Source organism: Notamacropus eugenii, chromosome 4 (assembly GCF_028372415.1).
Source record: "Notamacropus eugenii isolate mMacEug1 chromosome 4, mMacEug1.pri_v2, whole genome shotgun sequence".
Lineage (NCBI taxonomy): Eukaryota > Metazoa > Chordata > Mammalia > Diprotodontia > Macropodidae > Notamacropus > Notamacropus eugenii.
Genome location: NC_092875.1, coordinates 271,558,950 through 271,578,464, shown reverse-complemented (window position 1 = coordinate 271,578,464; position 19,515 = coordinate 271,558,950). Strand labels below are relative to the sequence as shown.

The window sequence follows — 19,515 nt, the reverse complement described above, 5'->3', positions numbered from 1 at the left end:
ATATTGGTATGAGGATATCTTTCTTTTACTCAGAAAGTTTTAGTGCTGTTCATTCCCCAGTAAAATAAAACACAAACTACAGGCTCTAGTGTTTTAGTCTTGCCACTGTTTGGAATTGGAGGGCCTGCATTCAAGTCTCAGCTCTGCCACTTGCTGTATGGATGATCTTGGGCAAGTTGCGTCACTTCTGTGAGCCTCAGTTTCTTTCTCTGTAAAGTGAGGGCTGTGAACTAGATACTCATCTCTGTGATCCTTTCATTTTGAAATAGGAGATTCTGTTATACCTGGTCTTTACTTTCCTCATCTTAAAGTAGGGACATAAACTGTCTTTTATAAAATGAGAATTGTATATAAAGTGCTTCATAAAGCTTAAATCACCATGAGAAGGGGATCTGTGATTGTCATCTTCCTCTCTTGCCTGTTGAAGTTCCTCCTTTCAAGACCCAACCTCCTTGATCATGCACACGTGCATATACATATACATACACATATGCACAACATATGATATGGCAGAAGATGGAGATAACAAACCTTTCATCTTAGAGCCTAAAATAGAGTTTTAAAACCTATTATGTATACTTCCAGTTTTAGAAAAAAAAATGCAAGATACAAGTACACACAGTTTTGGTATGTTTACTAATGTATTAAATTTACTTTTAAAAAATCCCTTTATGTCTATCTATAACTAGTTGAACTTTTTACTTCTTAACAGCAAGGGGTTGAAAATAAATTGCATTATCGTCACAAATTCTCCTCTCTTCCACAGGGTTATTGAACAACTTGGTGGGAAGCAGCTGGTAATGAACCATATGCATCATGAGGACCAGCAGGTTCGCTATAATGCTCTTCTGGCTGTGCAGAAGTTAATGGTTCACAACTGGTATGTGACAGCTTTTTATTTTCTCCCTCTCCTATATCTGTCTGAAATTGCAAGTGTTGCGTTCTGTGTTCTGAAAATTCTTTATTTATATATCCTGAAGAATGACAGCTTTTAAAGTATTAGTATTGGGTTAAAGTTCTAAAAATGTATTTAGTGTAAATGAAGTAATAAATGGTTTTTTAAGATGAATTGAGAATATGTATTCACATTGCCACCATCAAAAGCAATTAATATTCTTTCTCTTTTGAATGATAAAACTCTTTTTGGAATATAAATTTAATTTTGACTTTGAAGAATTGAGTGAAATATAAATTGCTTCACAGTTAAATACCAGTTATTTATGGTTTTTTAAAAACTTCATAGATTTGAAACCTTTCATTTTACTTTCTGTATCTATTATTTATTGTATCAGTTCACACATGTTAATAAAACACTTAATAAATTTAGTCATAACTCAGATTGTATATTAAATATGCATGTGTACTCTGTGTGGCAGTAGTAGATATTTTCTGCCTTCTCCCTGTTTCCTTTTCTAGTTTATTTTTATACAAAATTATGACCCTTTTCTCTGTAATTTAATGTATATGAAACACATCACTAGCAGCTTGATATTACTAAACCTTCTTCTGAGGGCAGGTAGACTAGTTGTTTGTCTTTTGGCTGGGTATCATCATTGGCCCGTATTCTTTTATGGTCAGTGTTTTCAAAGTGGTATCAAATTATCAAAAGTATTTCTGTACCTTGCCCCTTTTAAGCAAATATGAGTTCACACTGAGCTGTTTTTATTTTTTACCCTGCCATTGTGAAATATATTTAGTGTAGACTGAGCAGAGCTGTCATTTCTACAGGCAAGAATTAATATAGAATTGAAATAGATTAAAAAAAAGCTATCACTGTACCATATATAGTTATAGTAGACTAGTCAGTAGGGGCTACTGTTGAATTATACATTAAGGATTTTAATCTTGCCATGCAGGAATATCTGTGGTATGACTACTAAGTGAATAATTATGCCAAGATAGGTTTCTTCTTTCTCCTACACCCCCCCTACCCCACACCCCTCCTTGAAGTATATAAGCAGAGAATCAAAGTAGAGAACATTCTGGAATGGTTTCATCTGTCTAGCATTAAAACATAGTTTTAACATTTAGCTTTCAGTTATTTCTATATATATTTATCTATGGTGAATTGTTTCATCTCTGGAAAGTATACCTTAAAATTGTTTCTCTTCACTCCCCACCTTAGTACTTCCTTGTCCGTCTTGCCCCCTCCTTCCAGCCATCAACTAGCAAGTCTGTGATTTGGTTAGTGCAAGCCAAATTGAAATTGTGTGTGTGTGTGTGTGTGTGTGTGTGTGTGTGTGTGTGTATGTGTCCACGTCCACACATGTGTGTTTGTATTATACATACCTTATTTATATGTCTATGTATGTTTTTTATACACACCTATAACTTATTTTACATATACACTTATCAGTATGTATTTGTTTGCATGTGTATTACACACACACCCATAGGCTAAATCTATATTATATATGTACGTCTATATGCCCAGAATTTATATTACATACCTATATACTTACCAGTATATACTTAAAATCATTCATTGCAAATCCAGACTACTTGTGAATTGTTCATGATTTAAGATTATCTATACTTGTGTCTTCCATTTCTCAAGACAATCAATAGTTGGTGGTAAAGTAAAACTAGAATATATTTAACTTTAGGTGGACTTGTGAGGCATGGAGTCTAAAGAGTTATGGACTTGGAGTAAGAAAATCCATGTTCAACTCTTCCCTTAGATACTTAATGAGCTGGGTGATCATGGCCAAATCCCTTAACATCTCTGGACCTAAGGCAGCCCTCTGAGACTTACCTACTAAATTGTTAGATGGGTAGAAATCTGTCAGTGCAGTGACGGAATTATAGATCATTGACTATTGACATAGACTTTAAACTTCAAATTTATTTTAAGTACTTTTGAAATTGTGTCATTATGCATATGGTGGCAGTTCATTTGAGTTTCGTTTATGGAGTTGAAGTCTAAGGTTTCCCATATCTATTGAGGTAAGTAATAGAAGGAGTTTATATAATCTGTCAAAATACTGTTATTTATGTTCTGCCACTGACAGTTTTCTGAGTTTTTAAAGAATCATTTTAATAATTTGAAGTGCTGGGAACAGGTAGGGCCCCAAGATCCTTCTCCGAATTCCACACTGTGACCTTAGTCATAAGAGGATTAGGGACTGCAGATAAGCTCTTTTTGTTTGTTTTGGGGCTATAGTGATGGGGGTGGTGGTGGTGGTGGTGGTGGTGGTGATGGTGGTGGTGGTGGTGGTGGTAGTTGTGGTGGAATAGCCTCTATAAACAGTAAGTGTAGGATGTTATTAGCAGATCAGATCCCAATTCATAGCACATGTGAATGAGATGAACGGTTATTGATCTCACCACAATGGCATAACTATTATCCCTTAATCTTTGGAACAGTATTAGCTTTATGCGTTACATATAGAAAAGTATACAAAATGAGAACATACTATAGAGTGAATTGATAGATATACCCAGACTGTATAATCTTACATCATAAAATTTCATCATTTTTCTCCTACAGAATGATTTTAAAATCTAATCAGTCAGCTCATAATTCAGAAGCAACATTCTGTGCATATGGAAAGCTCAGGACATCAGGAAAGAAACACTGAATTTTGTAGGTAGAGGATGATTAATGAACTCTAATTACATAGATTACTTGAAGAATCACCTGTATGTTTTGAATTTTTCTTTAGTTTTTTTTTTTTCCCCCCACCAAAGTGCAATAATAAATGGTAAGAACTTTGGTCCAGTACATATTTTTCTACAGGCATCAGAATTCTCCAGTAGAGGTGGGTAAATTGAAATATATATATAGAGAAATTTAAGCATGAGAAAGAATATACTAAAGCAAATTATTAGGTGAATTTTGTCTTGTTTTCCCACCAGATAATTTTCCTACCCCATTCTCGGTGTAGTTATTCATCAGATGACTCAGCAGATGTCTATTAAATTGACTGTCATGTGCTTCTGCACAATGGGGCACCAAGAAGGCTTACTTAAACTCCAGGAAAATCACACTGACTCTTGGTTATCTTTAGGCAAGAAAACCATATAGTGCCTAGAATCAACTAGTCTATCTTAATATGTGTAGGTCAGGTAGGTGGGTCAGTGGATAGAACACTGGACCTTGATTCAGGAAGTTTCTCTTATCTTCCTGAGTTCAAATCTGGCCTCAGACACTTCCTAGCTGTGTGACCCTGGATAAGTCACTTAACCCTCAGTTCCTCATCTGTAAAATGAGTTGGGGAAGGAAATGGCAAAGCACTCTAGTATCTATGCTGAGAAAATTCCAGTTGGGATTATGAAGAATTGGACAGGACTGAGTAACAGTAACAGTCTTAATTAAATGAAACTGTCTACTTTGGAACACTAATGTCTTTTAACAATTCTCTATCATCACCATGTCTTTATCAAGGATTAATGTTCTGTGGGACTGTTCTATAACTTATCTATTTAGAGCTATTTAGATATAATCAATCTTTCTCCCCCCAACCCCCAGGAATGAATAATTACTGAAACAACTAGCCCCTGCATAAAAATAGCCCAAATTATTTGTTCTTAGAATAGGAATTATCCCTACATAGACTATAACAAAATTTGTTTCATATGCATACCAAAAAGAACTTCAAATTTTCTGAACCTACTGAGAACTTACAGACTAGTGTTAGACTGTGAATATAAGTAGAAGATAAATTTTTTTGTGGGCAAATGACTTGTTTTTATCTATCATGGAGCACCTAGCACAGGCGTTTAATAAATGTTTGGTTTGAATTGAATTGAATTGAATCACTCTGGCCTGAGGAGGCATTCTTCATGTCAGTAACCACAGAATTAAAGTAATAGTAATTAAAGGAAGACATATTCATTATATAGGTTAAAAGAAATAGAACTAAATATAGAATTCTCTATCTCCTTGTCTTTTATTCCTTTTCACAATTGATTACATGATTATGATTCTAATGTTTTAGTTATTTTGTAAGCATGGAGAACACATACAGTGAGTAAAATTATGACACTTGAATCTGAATAAAGGCACTATAGGTTTTTCAACGTAGCACTAATATCCTAATGATAAAACAGTTCCGTTTGAATTCTAATAACCTAATCCTTGTTTCTGACGTTTTCCAGAATAACTTAGGTCTTGTTTATGTGCTTAGAATTTTTGGAAGCTGTTCCTATTAGCTTTTAGTGTATGGTCCTTTTAAAAGTCTAGTTACATGTATCTCTAAAGTGTATGTTTACACATATGTTTTAATTTAAAAAGGGAAAAGGTTATGAACTTGGTTCTTAACAATTATAAAACAATTCACATTTAGATAAAGCATACTACTTCTAGCTGTCAAAAATTTTTCAAATCACTCTTACTCTGATGCTTCTTTCCACATGAAAATTAAGTTCCTTTTGAAGATTGGTTAACTTTTTTGTTTATACATATTAAGATATCTTACATATTACATTATGAGACTGAACAGAAAATCACTGCTTGTACTAGTGTAAAGCAGCACCCTGTGCATAGCCACCTTCATTTTCTCTCTTAACTTATTTTCTGTCTCATAACTCCTTCAGGATTAATGAGAAATTGGTTGTCAGTGGTTTTAAAGATTCACTGTGGCTAGACTACAAAGTGTATTTTGTTGTTCTTCATTCATTTCAGTTGTGTCTGACCTTTCATAGCCCCATTTGGGGTTTTCTTGGTAAAGGTACGAGAGTAGTTTGCCATTTCCTTCTCTAGCTCATTTCACAGATGAGGAAACTGAGGCAAACAGGATTAAGTGACTTGCTTAGAATTACAGAGCTAGGAAGTATCTGAGGCCAGACTTGAACTCAGGTCCTCCTGACCCCAGAGCCAGCATCTATCCACTGTGCCACTAACCTGCCTGCTAAGAAGATGCCAACCTGCATTTATAGAGGGTGTTTCCTCTTTTGTGAATGAGTCCTGTATCCAATGAAATCAGAATCCCTTTCTTGGTACTGGGGATACAAAGATAAACAAAAATCATCCCTGCCTTCAAGGAGCTCATGTTCTACTGGGGGATGCACACAGATAAGGGAATATTTTACTAAGTATATATAATGTTATTTCAAAAGTGAGAAGGTGCTAAGTGGTGGTGGTGGGGCTAGGGTAGGAAAAGTGTCATTGGAGATGGAGATTGAGCTGTGCTTTGAAGGAAGCAAGAAGGCATCTCAGTTATAGATCACCTTTGATCTGGGAACTGGAATATCATGTAGAGAAAGTAGCTAGCAAGCAAGTTTGAAACAGCATCTGGAGAGGGAATAATATGAAATAAATCAAGAAAGACAGGTGAGATCCATGCTGTTCAGGACTTGAAATGCCAGGCTGAGGATATTGTTTTATTTTAGACCGTACTATGATGTGCAGTTGAATACCAGACAAAATCTGTTCAATAAAAAGGGGAGTAAAATGTTCAAAAGTAAGACTTGTTTTTGCCTAGACAAGGAAGACCAGTTGGAAAAGAGAACTGAAATGAATAAATCAACAAACATTTATTAACTACTATTATATGTTGGCTATGAGGCAGCTAGGTGGCTCAGTGGATAGATCTCTGGACATGGAGTCAGGAAGACCTGCGTTCAAATCCATCCTTGATAGTTACTAGCTCTGTGACTTTGGGCAAGTCATTTACTCTGTGTGTCCTAATCCAGTAGAAAAGGAAATGGCAAACCAATTATGTGTCAGACACTATTAGGTGCTAGGGATAACAAATACAGGACCAATCCTACTCCTAAGGAATTTACATTCTGAAGGATGGGTGTGGTAGAGGGAAAGTGGAAGGTTATTCCAGGCATGAGGAATAACTTGAACACCAAGAAGGTGAACTATGGAGTAGTGAACATGGGAAATAATGTATTCTAGACTTACTGCCTTTTCTTTTTTGATATGAAGGGCAGATCACATGTGATCTAGTTTCATGAACTTTTTAGTCTGCTTTTCTATAACTGATAGCTATACAACAGCCCTTAGGTCATTTCTGAAATAGAACAAATAAAAATTAATGGAGCAAATAAAAATAGTTATTATTTATTAAGGTAACCAAATCGACTTTTGATTTGGGGTTATTTTCTTAATTTCTTTAAGACACCCAAGTGTTTCATCTCATTTAGAAAAGATGTTTTTGGGAGAAGGATGTAAGTTAACAAGCTTTCCTTTATTGAAAATTTAAAGAACCTAAGAGAGGCAGTGAGAAAATCTATTGTTATGAGAGATACTTTTTGATCAGAATATTCCTGAATTGAAATTCCATTAAAAAAACTACTACGAAGATGTAGGTACTGAAGGCAGTTCCTTAGCTACTTAATATAATTTAAATATCATTGTATCACTTGCCATTAGTTGCATTTTTAAAAGTGGATTTAGGAGAAAAGATGTATGATTTGAATATTTGGGAGGTAGAGTTATTTACCCAAACCATAAAACCCACCCCAAAACAACCAGGCTGCACACATGCAACATTAACACACACTGTATACTAGATATCCTTAGTGACTCTCACTCTACATCCTTTCCAGATCCCCAGTGTGACAGTTGTTTGTTAAGGACTGAAACTCAGAATCCTTTGGGGCATGAGCTATTCTACCTTCTCCCAGGAGCCCAGGGCGTTGTTTCTGTCAGTAATGGGAAAAAAAGAACATCAGTTGCTTGTTCTTGTACTGATTTTGCAGGTGATGTCATGGGGATTATATTTAGTTTTTATCCAGTTCTTTTTTAATAAGAAAAAAAAAATCCCCTTTTAGCAAGTTCAGCTGGAGAAGTCCTTTATGGTTTCCCATGCTTCCTAAGCAATTCCTATATATATATATATAAATATATATATACATATAAAATGAATATCAGCCAAATACAAACAACTGTAGGGCAAGTGCACAGAAGTGATGCTGTCTTTCTCTTTTGAAGATGAGTACAATTGAAAGAGGAGTTTGTATTTATTTATGGTTAAGAATAGGTATTGTCATGTTTCAAGTCAGGAATTTTGTCATTCAAGAGTTGTGAAGCATACCTATTTATATAACAGTGAGTGTTACTTTTGGAAGGGTGATACAAGTGGTAAAGTTATGGATTCAGATGTCTCTGGGATCTTATTCATATGGTTGTGCTCCCCCAAGTGATACACATTGCAATCCATCATACCTATGCATTCCCTGCAACTCTTGTCCTTGCCATTCTATAATAGATCCACTCAGTGTTCTGGAGGCCTTCCCCAGTTTCTCTTGATACCGAGAGGATTCCTTTGGAGCTCATAGGCTGCCTGTTAATTATCCTTCATTCTTGCCCCATGATCAGTCTAATCTTTTCAGTCCTACATTTGATTGATAATATTCTTTTCTCCACTGTGGCAGCCTTTCAACACCCATTATGTGCTTCTTCATTGCCTTAGAATTATACTAATTCTTAATTCTGTGGACACTGGAGGTGTTGGACTATGAATAAGGGAACACAATACCAGTAGAATATTGATATTAAAACTATGGGCCTTTGTTTCAGGGAGAAGATTAGATTGGGGTCATTAAGCTGGATTCATTGACCTCTAAGGTTCCGTTTTATTCTTTGACTGAAATTCTTTCCTGGATCTTCACCATGACAGTGGCAGCATCTTTCTTATACCTTACTTGATATTGTTCAGGAGGTTATAAAGTAGTTTTATCTTTGTCATTACATGTGTAATTTTAACATATGCATGTGCTTGTTAATTTGGTTTGACCCTCTCTTGATCCAGCTGTCTTCCCCTGGGTATTGTCTCTTATATCTTCTCCCTTTCATGACTGAATTCCTTGAGAGAACTTTCTATACTAGGTGCATCTACTTCCTCTCTTCCCACTCTTTTCTAAACTTTCTGCAGTCTGTCTTCTGACCTCATGTTTCAGCCATCTCTAAAGTTATCTCTTACTTGCAAATCTAATGGCCCTTTCTCAGTCTTTATCCTCAGCTCCTCAGCCTCCTTCCCCTGTGATTGGCAGACTGGAGGTCTCTCCTTCAGCTGAACTCCTCCCAAAGCTTTCCTTTATAGAGGGCTTAGATCAGAATTGGCCAGTTAACTCTTTACTTTCCATCAGTAGCTCTGCTTGGTTTGGTCTCCATGGAACATCTTGCTCCTGGACCCTGGTCATATTCCCTCCTTTCATCCTGATGTGTACCGCCCCACCTCCCCACTTTTTAGCTTTCTTTTGTGTATTGTCTTTCCCCGTTAGATAGTAAGATCACTGAGGGTAGAAATTGTCCTTCTTATTTGTAGCCCCATTGCTAAACACAGTGACTGGTATACATAAGACATTTGATAGATGTTTATTGAATTGAATTATTGAGCAAGGTAGTGACTGGTCAGACTTGCACTTTAGGAATTTAACTTTGCGAGAAGTATGGATAATTAATTGGAAAAGGAGTGGCTTGAGACCAATTAGGAGGTTCAAAATCATCCAGGTCATATAGGTGGTGATGTGCTGCACTTGAATGTTGTCTAGCAAGGTACGAATTTGAGAGGTATCTGGAGGCAGGATTGATGAGACTTAGTACTTAATTAGAAGTGTGCATTGAGGGACAATGAGGATTTGAGAATAATTTGGAATCTGGTTGACCGGAAGAATAGTGTTGCCCATGACAGTAGAATGTTCAAAAGAGGGCTAAGATTTTTGGGGAAAGATACTAAACTTTCTTTTGAGATATTTACTTCACAATGCCTATAGTACATAGAGTAGACAGGAACCTAGTAGAAGATGTTTGTTTTGGACCTGATGCTTAGGAGAGACAAGGCTTGTATCTATAGGTCTAGAAGTTATCAGCATAGAGATGGTAATGGAAAGCATGGGAGCTGATGAGGTTCCCAAGAGTCATTGTAGAAGAAGAAGATAAGAGAGCCTAAGTTGGAGCCTTGGTTTGGGTTTTTTCTTTTTCTTTTTAGTCTTATTTGTTTTGTTTTGTTTTTTAGGATGGGGCAGACCTGGGCGTGTTTGTAGGCACCAGGCAATCATTCCATTAATAAATATTAGCCACCCTGTATATGTCAGACATTGTACAAAGTGCTGGGAATATAAAAATAAAAAAAGTCAAAGCAGTCACTGCCTTTACAAGGGCTTACATTCTATCAGAGGAGGCAGCAAATACATCTATCTATCTATACACACATGTATACACATATGTATATACACATATGTATATACATACATATATACACACATATATACACATATACATATTTGTATATACATATATATATATACACACACACACACAAAATAAGTTCAAAATTATTTGGTTGAGGAAAGTATTTGTAGAAATCAGGAAAAGTATTATAGAGAAGGTAATTCTTAAGTTGGGTATTAAAGGAAACTAGGGATTCTTAGTGATAGGAGTGAGGAAGGAATGAATTCCTAGCTTGGGGGACAAGGAGATGCCATGGAAAGGCATGGAAATGGAGTGTCATGTGTGAATGAAAAGTTAGAAGACCTGGTTGGTCAGACTATAAGCGTGTAAAAGGAGACAAGGTATAATAAAATTGGAAAGCTAGTTTGGGCCTAGGTTTGAAAAGAGAAGGACTTTACATAGGGAATGAGCAGTATAAAAAGGTAGAGACTGAAGATTAGAGATGTGATGCCATTTGTGGGGGAAATCGTCTGGAGGAAATGTGACCGTGGATACAAGTAGAGTGGTTGACTTTGAGGGAAAGGGCCACCTTCATTAGAGACTGGACTATAAGAAAGATGAGGGACAAGGAATTTTGAGATAGAGTGTGAGAGAGAAGAGAAACTTGCAGAAAAGTTTGAGATGAGGTCATTAACTGGGAGGCCTGAGAATAGAAGATTGAGAACAGCCCCTATGGAGAGTACAATAGAGAAACAGAGAAGGGCAAGTGGAGTGCCTTGCTTTGGTGTACAGCCAGTTGAGAAATTAGATAATAAAATTTTGTAATGGACCCAGTTAGGATACTTGTGTGATTTATTCCAGCCTGTGAGTAGGAGTGGAAGAGGGAGATGGTGGTGAGTAATTTATTGTTAGGGTTTGGAAAGGCGTGAGTGGTGTTAGAACTAAGGGCACACATATATGACAGCGTAACATTAAATTGAAAGGTCATTGGTAAACTGGAAAGCATCCTGAGGAGGTGGGATGGCAGCACTGTGAAAACCCTTGCGCCTGTGTCCTATGAAGGAGGTGGGAGAGGGGTGGGGTTAACCCAAAGAAAAGCAGGCTCAATCTGGCCCCAGGGGTTTGGGGCTGAAGGGCTGTCACCTGGATGATGGATTAAACTTGTTCTGCTTGGCCCTAAAGGGTAGAACTAAGGTAGAAGTTGAAAAGGGGCAAAGTTAGACTTGACATGAAGAAATATTCCTGCTCCTCCTTCTGCCACCCTGCCATCCGGTATGCAGAATTGAGGGAAAAGAAAAGCTGGGGAGCACTGAGGGCCACTGACGATTTTTTTCCCCATGTTTTACTGTGACAAAGAATTCATTCATTACCAGATGGGCAGTGTGCAGGGAGTGAGCCTTTTTCTTCTTAAGCCATCTGACAGTTGGAAAGCCATTCCTTCTGTGCTTGGGGTCATGCTTGAAGCTTTTCCAGTGTGCTTGAACCTGGGAGAGGTTGGCCCACTGTCATACATTTCAGGAATTCAGGGTCATCTCCAAAACACCACAAGATCTCTCAGAGTAGGACTTTTGTTGAGGACTACACTTAGGATTTTAGAAAAGTCATCATTTTATTTAAAAAAGGTTAAAGGAGAATGAGGAAAGCTTGGTAAAGATGAAGGTAAATGGAGGAATGTTTTGACAAAGCTGGTTATTATCTTAGATATTATTGGTGTTTGCTTTTAATATGTCATGCACATATTTGCCTACTAAGGTTGCATTGATGTCATTTAAAATTTTTAAATTTCATTAATAACTCAACAATTATGACTTTTGACTGGGAAATAAATAGTTGTGTGTCTAATTCTTTTAGTCTTCATCTTAGTATCTAATTCTTTTAGTTTCTTTGACAAAGCTGTCATTAGAGAGATGAGATTTTAAAAAAAATTATGTGTGTGGAAGCTCACTATTATAATATTGGTAGAGTGAATCTAGTTGGGGCTTTAAGTACCATTTATTGCTGTCTGTCTGTCTTTTGCTGTTGTTCAGTTGTATCTGACTCTGATAGCAATTGGGATTTCCTTGGCAAAGCTACTGAAGTGCTTTGCCATTCCCTTCTTCAGATCATTTTTACATATGAGGAAAGTGAGGCAAACAGAGTTGTGTGACTTACCCAGGATCACATAGCTATTAGGTGTCTGAGACCAGATTTGAATTCAGGAAGATGAGTTAACCTGACTTTAGGCTTGTGCGTACTTGGGTGCGTGTACGTGTGTACGCGGGTGCGTGTACATGTGTACGCGTGTGCGTGTACATGCATGTGTGTGTGTGTGTGTGTGTGTGTGTGTGTGTGTGTGTGTAGAGAGAGAGAGAAAGACAGACATTAGAAACCCACTATCTGAAAGTGTCTTTTTGAGCCACAGTTTTACTTCTGAGACAGGTAATGCTTTGTTGAATATATAATTTGTCATCACTAATGCTTAGGCAGTAAAATAGCACCTTCAAGGAGAGCTGGCTGTACTTCCAAATACATTGTAGTGCTTTTGTAGATAACCAGATCTTTAAGAAAATGTTTATGCAGTCACTTCAGGGATTCAAGGTGTAGTGACTGAAATATATGAATCCAGTTAGAGGGGCCCTTAGAGTCACCCCAGCTGCCCAAAGCATATCTTTGCTGAGCCACGAAGAAATCAGACCTTACTTTGCTTTAAGCCTAAAATAAATGAGTTTCCTTTAAGCACAAGTTTTGTACTGGAAATTGGTTATATATAAACTTCTTAGTGCAATTCCAAGGCTAGCATGAGAACTTTGATTTATTTTAGGATTTTATATGACTGCTGCTTATGAAAATTTAGAAAATTGTAATAAGTTAACAACAAAAACCTGATTATGTTCTTGACTGCCAGAGATATGATTTGTAATACTATTCTTGGACTTTCTTCTACAGCACAATGCAACTAAGAAAAAATTTTAAAACATAGCATATATTTAGCCTGTTTTTCAAATGTCCTTTAATTATAAAGCTTACATGTATGGAGAAATGGATAATTGTGGTTGGAAAGATGGTGATGATATACTTATATCTTCATAGAAATTCAAATGAGCTTATATTTCATCAATCATGAAACTGCTTTCCTTTTAAAAACTTTTTTCCCCCTTCCTGATCTTGTTCTCTCAAATTTTGAAGTTTGTTTTTGCAGTTATATTCCTCCTCTTTAAACAAAGTTTTTGTGTGGCTAAGGAAAAATGTTGAAAATTAAGTGCACATGCTTCCTTTTTTGCCTGTTGGCAGACTACAACAGCTTAGCTGTGTTCTTTATCAGAAAGTGACTTATGCCTTATGTCAGTAATTTAAAAAGCCAAGAGTTTAGCCATGAAATGAAGTAACCGCACATAATGTAAGTACAGAAGCAAGGCAGATACCTCTGCCGGAATTTGTTACTTCTAAAACACAGCAATGGTTTCATAGGTAATGCCTGAGAGAAAGAGCGTGACAGCAAATAATAAGTGTTATAAGTAAACTTGACAAAAATGAACAAAAGAATGTTTCCATATACAAAGAGCAGAAAAAGGTTATATATAAAACTGAATCTTTTCTGTACAGCTTATTTTCAGAGTATACATTAAATTTAACACAGTACCCATACAGCTTTGCTTGTCTTTGTCCTTTTCTGAGCTTAATTCTGCTCTCCTATATGTTTTAAAAATGTTTTGGCAGCTTTTTTTTTTTTGGCATCACTATTACTCATTCACCCTTCCTTACATAGCCGTCACCTCCTTACAAATGTAAAAGCCTTTACTGGCAACAAATAATGTAGACAGACCAAGCAAATAGACAGATTTATCCTGTCTGGAAATCTCAGCTTTCTTTTCTACCTCTGACAAAGGGGTGAGGAGTATACTTTAGAACTAGTCTCCTGAAGTCATAGGATCATAGATTTAGACCTGGAAAAAATGTTTGATAATGGAGTCCAACCTTGTCATTTTAAGAAGAGGAAAGGGTAGTTCAGAGAGGACTTGTTTAGTTTAACACAGTAAATGTCTCAGTATTTGAACAGGTTATACTGACACCAAGTCTGGATTCTGTTCACTCTCTGTTCTGCCATTTCCATTGATTAGATTTCTTCCAGATTGATTTTCTTATAATGCTTTCTAGCTCAGTAAAGTAAATTTTGGGTAGTTTAGTACAGCATAAGTATTGTCATTTTTGTTAATTGTCATGGCCTAAATATGAGCAGTTAATGTCTCCTAATTAGTTAGGTCTGTATTTCTGTAAAGAGTGGTTTATAGTTGAATTTATGTAGTTCCTATGTATAGCTTGGTTTAGAATTTTTGAAAATAAGGGAGAAGGCAGGCTAGATTGTAGTTGGGGAAATTATATGTAGTAAATCAAATAAAATCCAGCAGGATTCCATTAAATTTGCGTTCAAAGTAGTTATAGAAATTCTGGGATAAGGAAGTTTATATTTATACATATCTATATTTTCCAATATAAAATATCTGCTTAAGGGAAATTCATTTATTTTAGGTTTAAAGTGAAGGGGAGAAAAGAAGGTCTGATTCTTAGTTGCTCCTCAAGGATATGGTACAGGTAGCTGGAATGACTTCAAGAGTCCCTCAGGGCTCATTCTTCAAGGAATTTGATTGAGAAAGGGAGGGAGACATAGGATAATAACTTTTGGAATTGTAGAGTCTAGAGAAAGTTTTTCTTTTTTAAAGGATGGGGGAGATAGTGTGGTTTTAGGCAGTAGGGAAGGAACCAGTATATAGTGAGGGATTAAAGATTCTAGAGCAGGAAATTCTTAATTCTTTGTGTATCATGGACCCCTTTAGATCACTGACAAAGCTGATGTATCCCTTTTCAGGCTAATTTTTTTTTAAATTCATAAAATACATAGGATTATGTAGGAAAGCCATTATGTTGAAATATAGTTGTCAAATTTTTTTTTTTAAAGTTCACGTCCCAGATTAAGATTTCCTGTTTATAGAGAGAGATGGTAGATTTAGAGCTAGAAAGAACTTATAGAACTTCATATCCAGTTTCCTTATTTTACATATGAGGAAACTGAGACCCAGGGATGTTAAATGACTTGCAGAGGGTAACACAGGAAGTAGCTGCCATAGATTCAAATTGAAGTTGCCTTGACTCCAAGTCCAAGGTCTTTTCTACCACATGCCTTGGAAGGAGAGAAGGAAGGAAGGACTTAATCAGTGCTTAGTATGTGCCAGGCATTGTGCTAAGCTCTTTACCGATACCTCATTTAATTGTCACAACCCTGGAACATAGATGTTTTTATTATCCCTCTTTTGTACTTGAGGAAACTGAGGCAGACTGAAGTTAAGTAATTTGCCCAGGGTTTGCAGTAGTTATTATGGAGACTGGAATAAAGAATCACAGAGGAGTAAAATGCTTATGTTGCTTCAGTGTTGGCACATTTGAAATTAGATTAAATAAATTTGTAGTTAACCCATTTAGTTCTATTACATGATTTAATCCAGCACCATTACTTTATGACATAAAACATATCATAAAGGCTTCATTCTTTTATTTAGAATAATTAAAATAAGAAGTGAGATTCAATGTCATAAACAACTGACATGGAATGAAGACAGACTCTAAGAACTGAACTTCTCCAAGGGCATAAGAAAACCAAAAACGGTGCCACGATTTATGAAAACAAATTTGCCCAGCATTAACGTCAAAGAGCAGTGTTGAAGTCAGTACAGTCTCTGTGCATATGATTCTCAGATTGACCTCCAGCCTAACATCTCCAACTGCCTGTTATACATCGCAAACTGAATATACCATACACATTTTAAGCTTAACATGTCTACAACTGAACTCATTATTATCCCCTCAAACCAGCTAATTCCTCTGACTTCCATGCTACTGTCGGAAGTACTACTGTGTTCTCTCCACTCTGTTCCTCTCTTCTTCCCTGTCTCTTGCCCCCTCCCTCCTTTCTGGCCTGTTGCCAAGACCTATTGATTCTTTCAAAACATCTTTGTTCTGTACCCCTTTCTCTCATCTCTGGTGTGGACCTTTATCACCCTCATCATGCATGGACTATTGCAGTAGCCTGTTGGTTTACCTTCCTGGCTCAATTCTTTCTGCATTCCAGTCCATCCTCCACTCATTTGTCAAATTGTGCTTCCTTAGGTACACATCTGACCATGTCAGTCTAGTTTAATATCACTATTCCTATCACCTTCAGTATTAAATTTAATATCCTGTGTTTGGCATTCATAGCTCTTCATAACCTGCTCTACCTCTTATTTTGCCAGTCTTAGACTACTTCCCACTTACGTTAGTTGGTTGGTTGTTGTCCTTCATTCTCAAAGAGGACCAAAATGATATCACTATGCTAGAATCAAGTTATGTTGTGTCCAACTGTGGCTGATCTGACCAGTACAAACTCAGAATTCTCTACCACAGATTGGGGACACATAATCCATGTGAACATTTGGGGTGGATAATTTAAATTTGCACATTTCATATTTCTTTTGAGCTACTTCAATTCTACTTTACTCATAGGGCACAGCAACTTCTCTGATGAGGGCATGCCATGCTGACCTGTCTTGTGCCAGTGTCTCCCATATCATGCAGTCAATTCCAGAGTTCTTTTTTTTTTTTTAATTTATTTAACTTTTAACATTCATTTTCACAAAATTTTGGGTTCCAAATTTTCTCCCCATTTCTCCCCTCCCCCCTCCCCAAAACACCGAGCATTCTAATTGCCCCTATCACCGATCTGCCCTCTCTTCTAACATCCCTCCCTTCCCTTGTCCCCATCTTCTCTTTTGTCCTGTAGGGTCAGATATCTTTCTATATCCCATTACCTGTATTTCTTATTTCCTAGTAGTAAGAAGAATACTCAACAGTTGTTCCTAAAACTTTGACATCCAACTTCTCTTCATCCCTCCCTCCCCACCCATTCCTTTTGGGAAGCAAGCAATTCAATATAGGCCATATCTCTGTAGTTTTGCAAATGACTTCCATAATAGTCATGTAGTGTAAGACTAACTATATTTTCCTCCATCCTGTCCTGCCCCCCATTGCTTCTGTTCTCTCTTTGGATCCTGTCCCTCCCCAAGAGTGTTGACTTCAAATTGCTTCCTCCTCCCACTGCCCTCCCCTCCATCATCCCCCCCATCCCTCCTATCCCCTTCTCCCCCACTTTCCTGTATTGTAAGATAGGTTTTCATACCAAAATGATTGTGCATTTTATTTCTTCCTTTAGTTGAATGTGATGAGAGTAAGCTTCATGTTTTTCTCTCACCTCCCCTCTTTTTCCCTCCACTGAAAAGTCTTTTGCTTGTCTCTTTTATGAGAGATAATTTACCCCATTCCATTTCTCCCTTTCTCCTCCCAATGTATTTCTCTCTCACTCCTTAATTTCATTTTTTTAAGATATGATCCCATCCTATTCAACTCACTCTGTGCTCTGTGTGTGTGTGGTGTGTGTGTGTGTGTGTGTGTGTGTGTGTGTGTGTGTGTTTGTGTGTGTGTAATCCCACCAACTACCCAGATACTGAAAAGTTTCAAGAGTTACAAATATTGTCTTTCCATGTAGGAATGTAAACAGTTCAACTTTAATAAGTCCCTTATGACTTCTCTTTGCTGTTTACCTTTTCCTGCTTCTCTTCATTCTTGTATTTGAAGGTCAAATTTTCTTTTCAGCTCTGGTCTTTTCATCAAGAATGCTTGAAAGTCCTCTATTTCATTGAAAGACAATTTTTTCCCCTGAAGTATTATACTCAGTTTTGCTGGGTAGGTGATTCTTGGTTTTAGTTCTAGTTCCTTTGACTTCTGGAATATCTTATTCCAGGCCCTTCGATCCCTTAATGTAGAAGCTGCTAGATCTTGTGTTGTCCTTGTATTTCCATAATACTTGAATTGTTTCTTTCTAGTTGCTTGCAATATTTTCTCCTTGACCTGGGAACTCTGGAATTTGGCCGCAGTGTTCCTAGGAGTTTCTCTTTTTGGATCTCTTTCTGGTGGTGATCGGTGGATTCTTTCAATATTGATTTTGCCCTCTGGTTCTAGAATCTCAGGGCAGTTTTCCTTGATAATTTCATGAAAGATGATGTCTAAGCTCTTTTTTTTGATCATGGCTTTCAGGTAGTCCCCTAATTTTTAAATTGTCTCTCCTGGATCTATTTTCCAGGTCAGTTGTTTTTCCAATGAGATATTTCACATTATCTTCCATTTTTTCATTCTTTTGGTTTTGTTTTGTGATTTCTTGGTTTCTCATAAAGTCATTAGCCTCCATCTGTTCCATTCTCATTTTGAAAGAACTATTTTCTTCAGTGAGCTTTTGAACCTCCTTTTCCATTTGGCTAATTCTGCTTTTGAAAGCATTCTTCTCCTCATTGGCTTTTTGGAGCTCTTTTGCCAATTGCGTTAGCCTATTTTTCAAGGTGTTATTTTCTTCAGCATTTTTTTGGGTCTCCTTTAGCAAGGTGTTGACCTGCTTTTCATGCTTTTCTTGCATCTCTCTCATTTCTCTTCCCAGTTTTTCCTCCACCTCTCTAACTTGATTTTCAAAATCCTTTTTGAGTTCTTCCATGGCCTGAGCCCACTGAATATTTATTTTGGGTGTTTGGGATACAGAAGCCTTGACTTTTATGTCTTTCCCTGATGGTAAGCATTGTTCTTCCTCATCTGAAAGGGTGGGAGGAGATATCTGTTCACCAAGAAAGTAGCCTTCTATGGTCTTACTTTTTTTCCCTTTTTTGGGCATTTTCCCAACCAGTTACTTGACTTTTGGGTCCTTTGTCAAGAGTAGGGTATACTCTGGGAATCTGTGAGATCTCAGTTCCTCCAAGGTGGCACAATCCAGTGTGTATTGGTCTGGATGCAGAAAGGGATTTTTGTGCCCAGAATCTTAGCAGATACCTCTCCACAGCCACTTGGCCTCTAGTTCCGCTAAGTGAGCACTGGGGGCTGGTTTTCAGATAAGCTGGATGGGTATGGCCGCTATTCAGTGTGCGACAAAGACCTGCTCACCCAGGGCCTCCACCCAGGGCAGAGGCAAGACTTAGCTCTTCAATGCCCCCAGGGGTTTTTACTCTCTAACAGTGGAGCTTCCCATAAGGGCTGCTGTGCAGGCTCTGTGGCCTCTGCCTGCTACTGGAGCTATGGGAAGGCCTTTCTCTCTTCCTGAGCTGCTGATTAAACCCCGTCTCTGACCTTTGGTGCCTGTGGGCTGAGGGATCTAAGGACCTGCTACTGCAACTGGAGATTCCGCCCCTGAGGTGTCCTCCTCCCAGAGTCTCGGCGCATTGTGTGCTGCTCTGCCAAGGCTGGGCTGGGCTCTGGCCTCGGCTCTGTGTCCAGCGCAACTGATGTTTCCGTGGGCCTTTCAGGTCGCTGTGGGCTGCAAATCTCCTCCACTCTGTTGTTCTCCACTTCTGCTGCTCCAAAATTTGTTGAGAGTCCCTCTCCTTAGGTATTTTATGGGCTGTTGG

The 19,515-nt window shown here is 37.5% G+C and overlaps 1 protein-coding gene across 7 annotated transcripts in view; it reads left to right on the top strand.

Annotated features, from left to right (window-relative positions):
- The window catches only part of ATP6V1H (ATPase H+ transporting V1 subunit H), a 119,882-nt gene that overhangs the window by 85,105 nt on the left and 15,262 nt on the right, over positions 1-19,515 (top strand). For 6 of the 7 annotated variants that reach the window (XM_072604593.1, XM_072604587.1, XM_072604594.1 and 3 more), the window contains one exon: positions 767-880. In XM_072604593.1, coding sequence (XP_072460694.1) covers positions 767-880 — 114 coding nt within the window. Of the gene's footprint in view, positions 1-766; positions 881-3,490; positions 3,579-19,515 lie in introns of those variants that run through there. The other variant, XM_072604592.1, reaches the window with a different exon arrangement.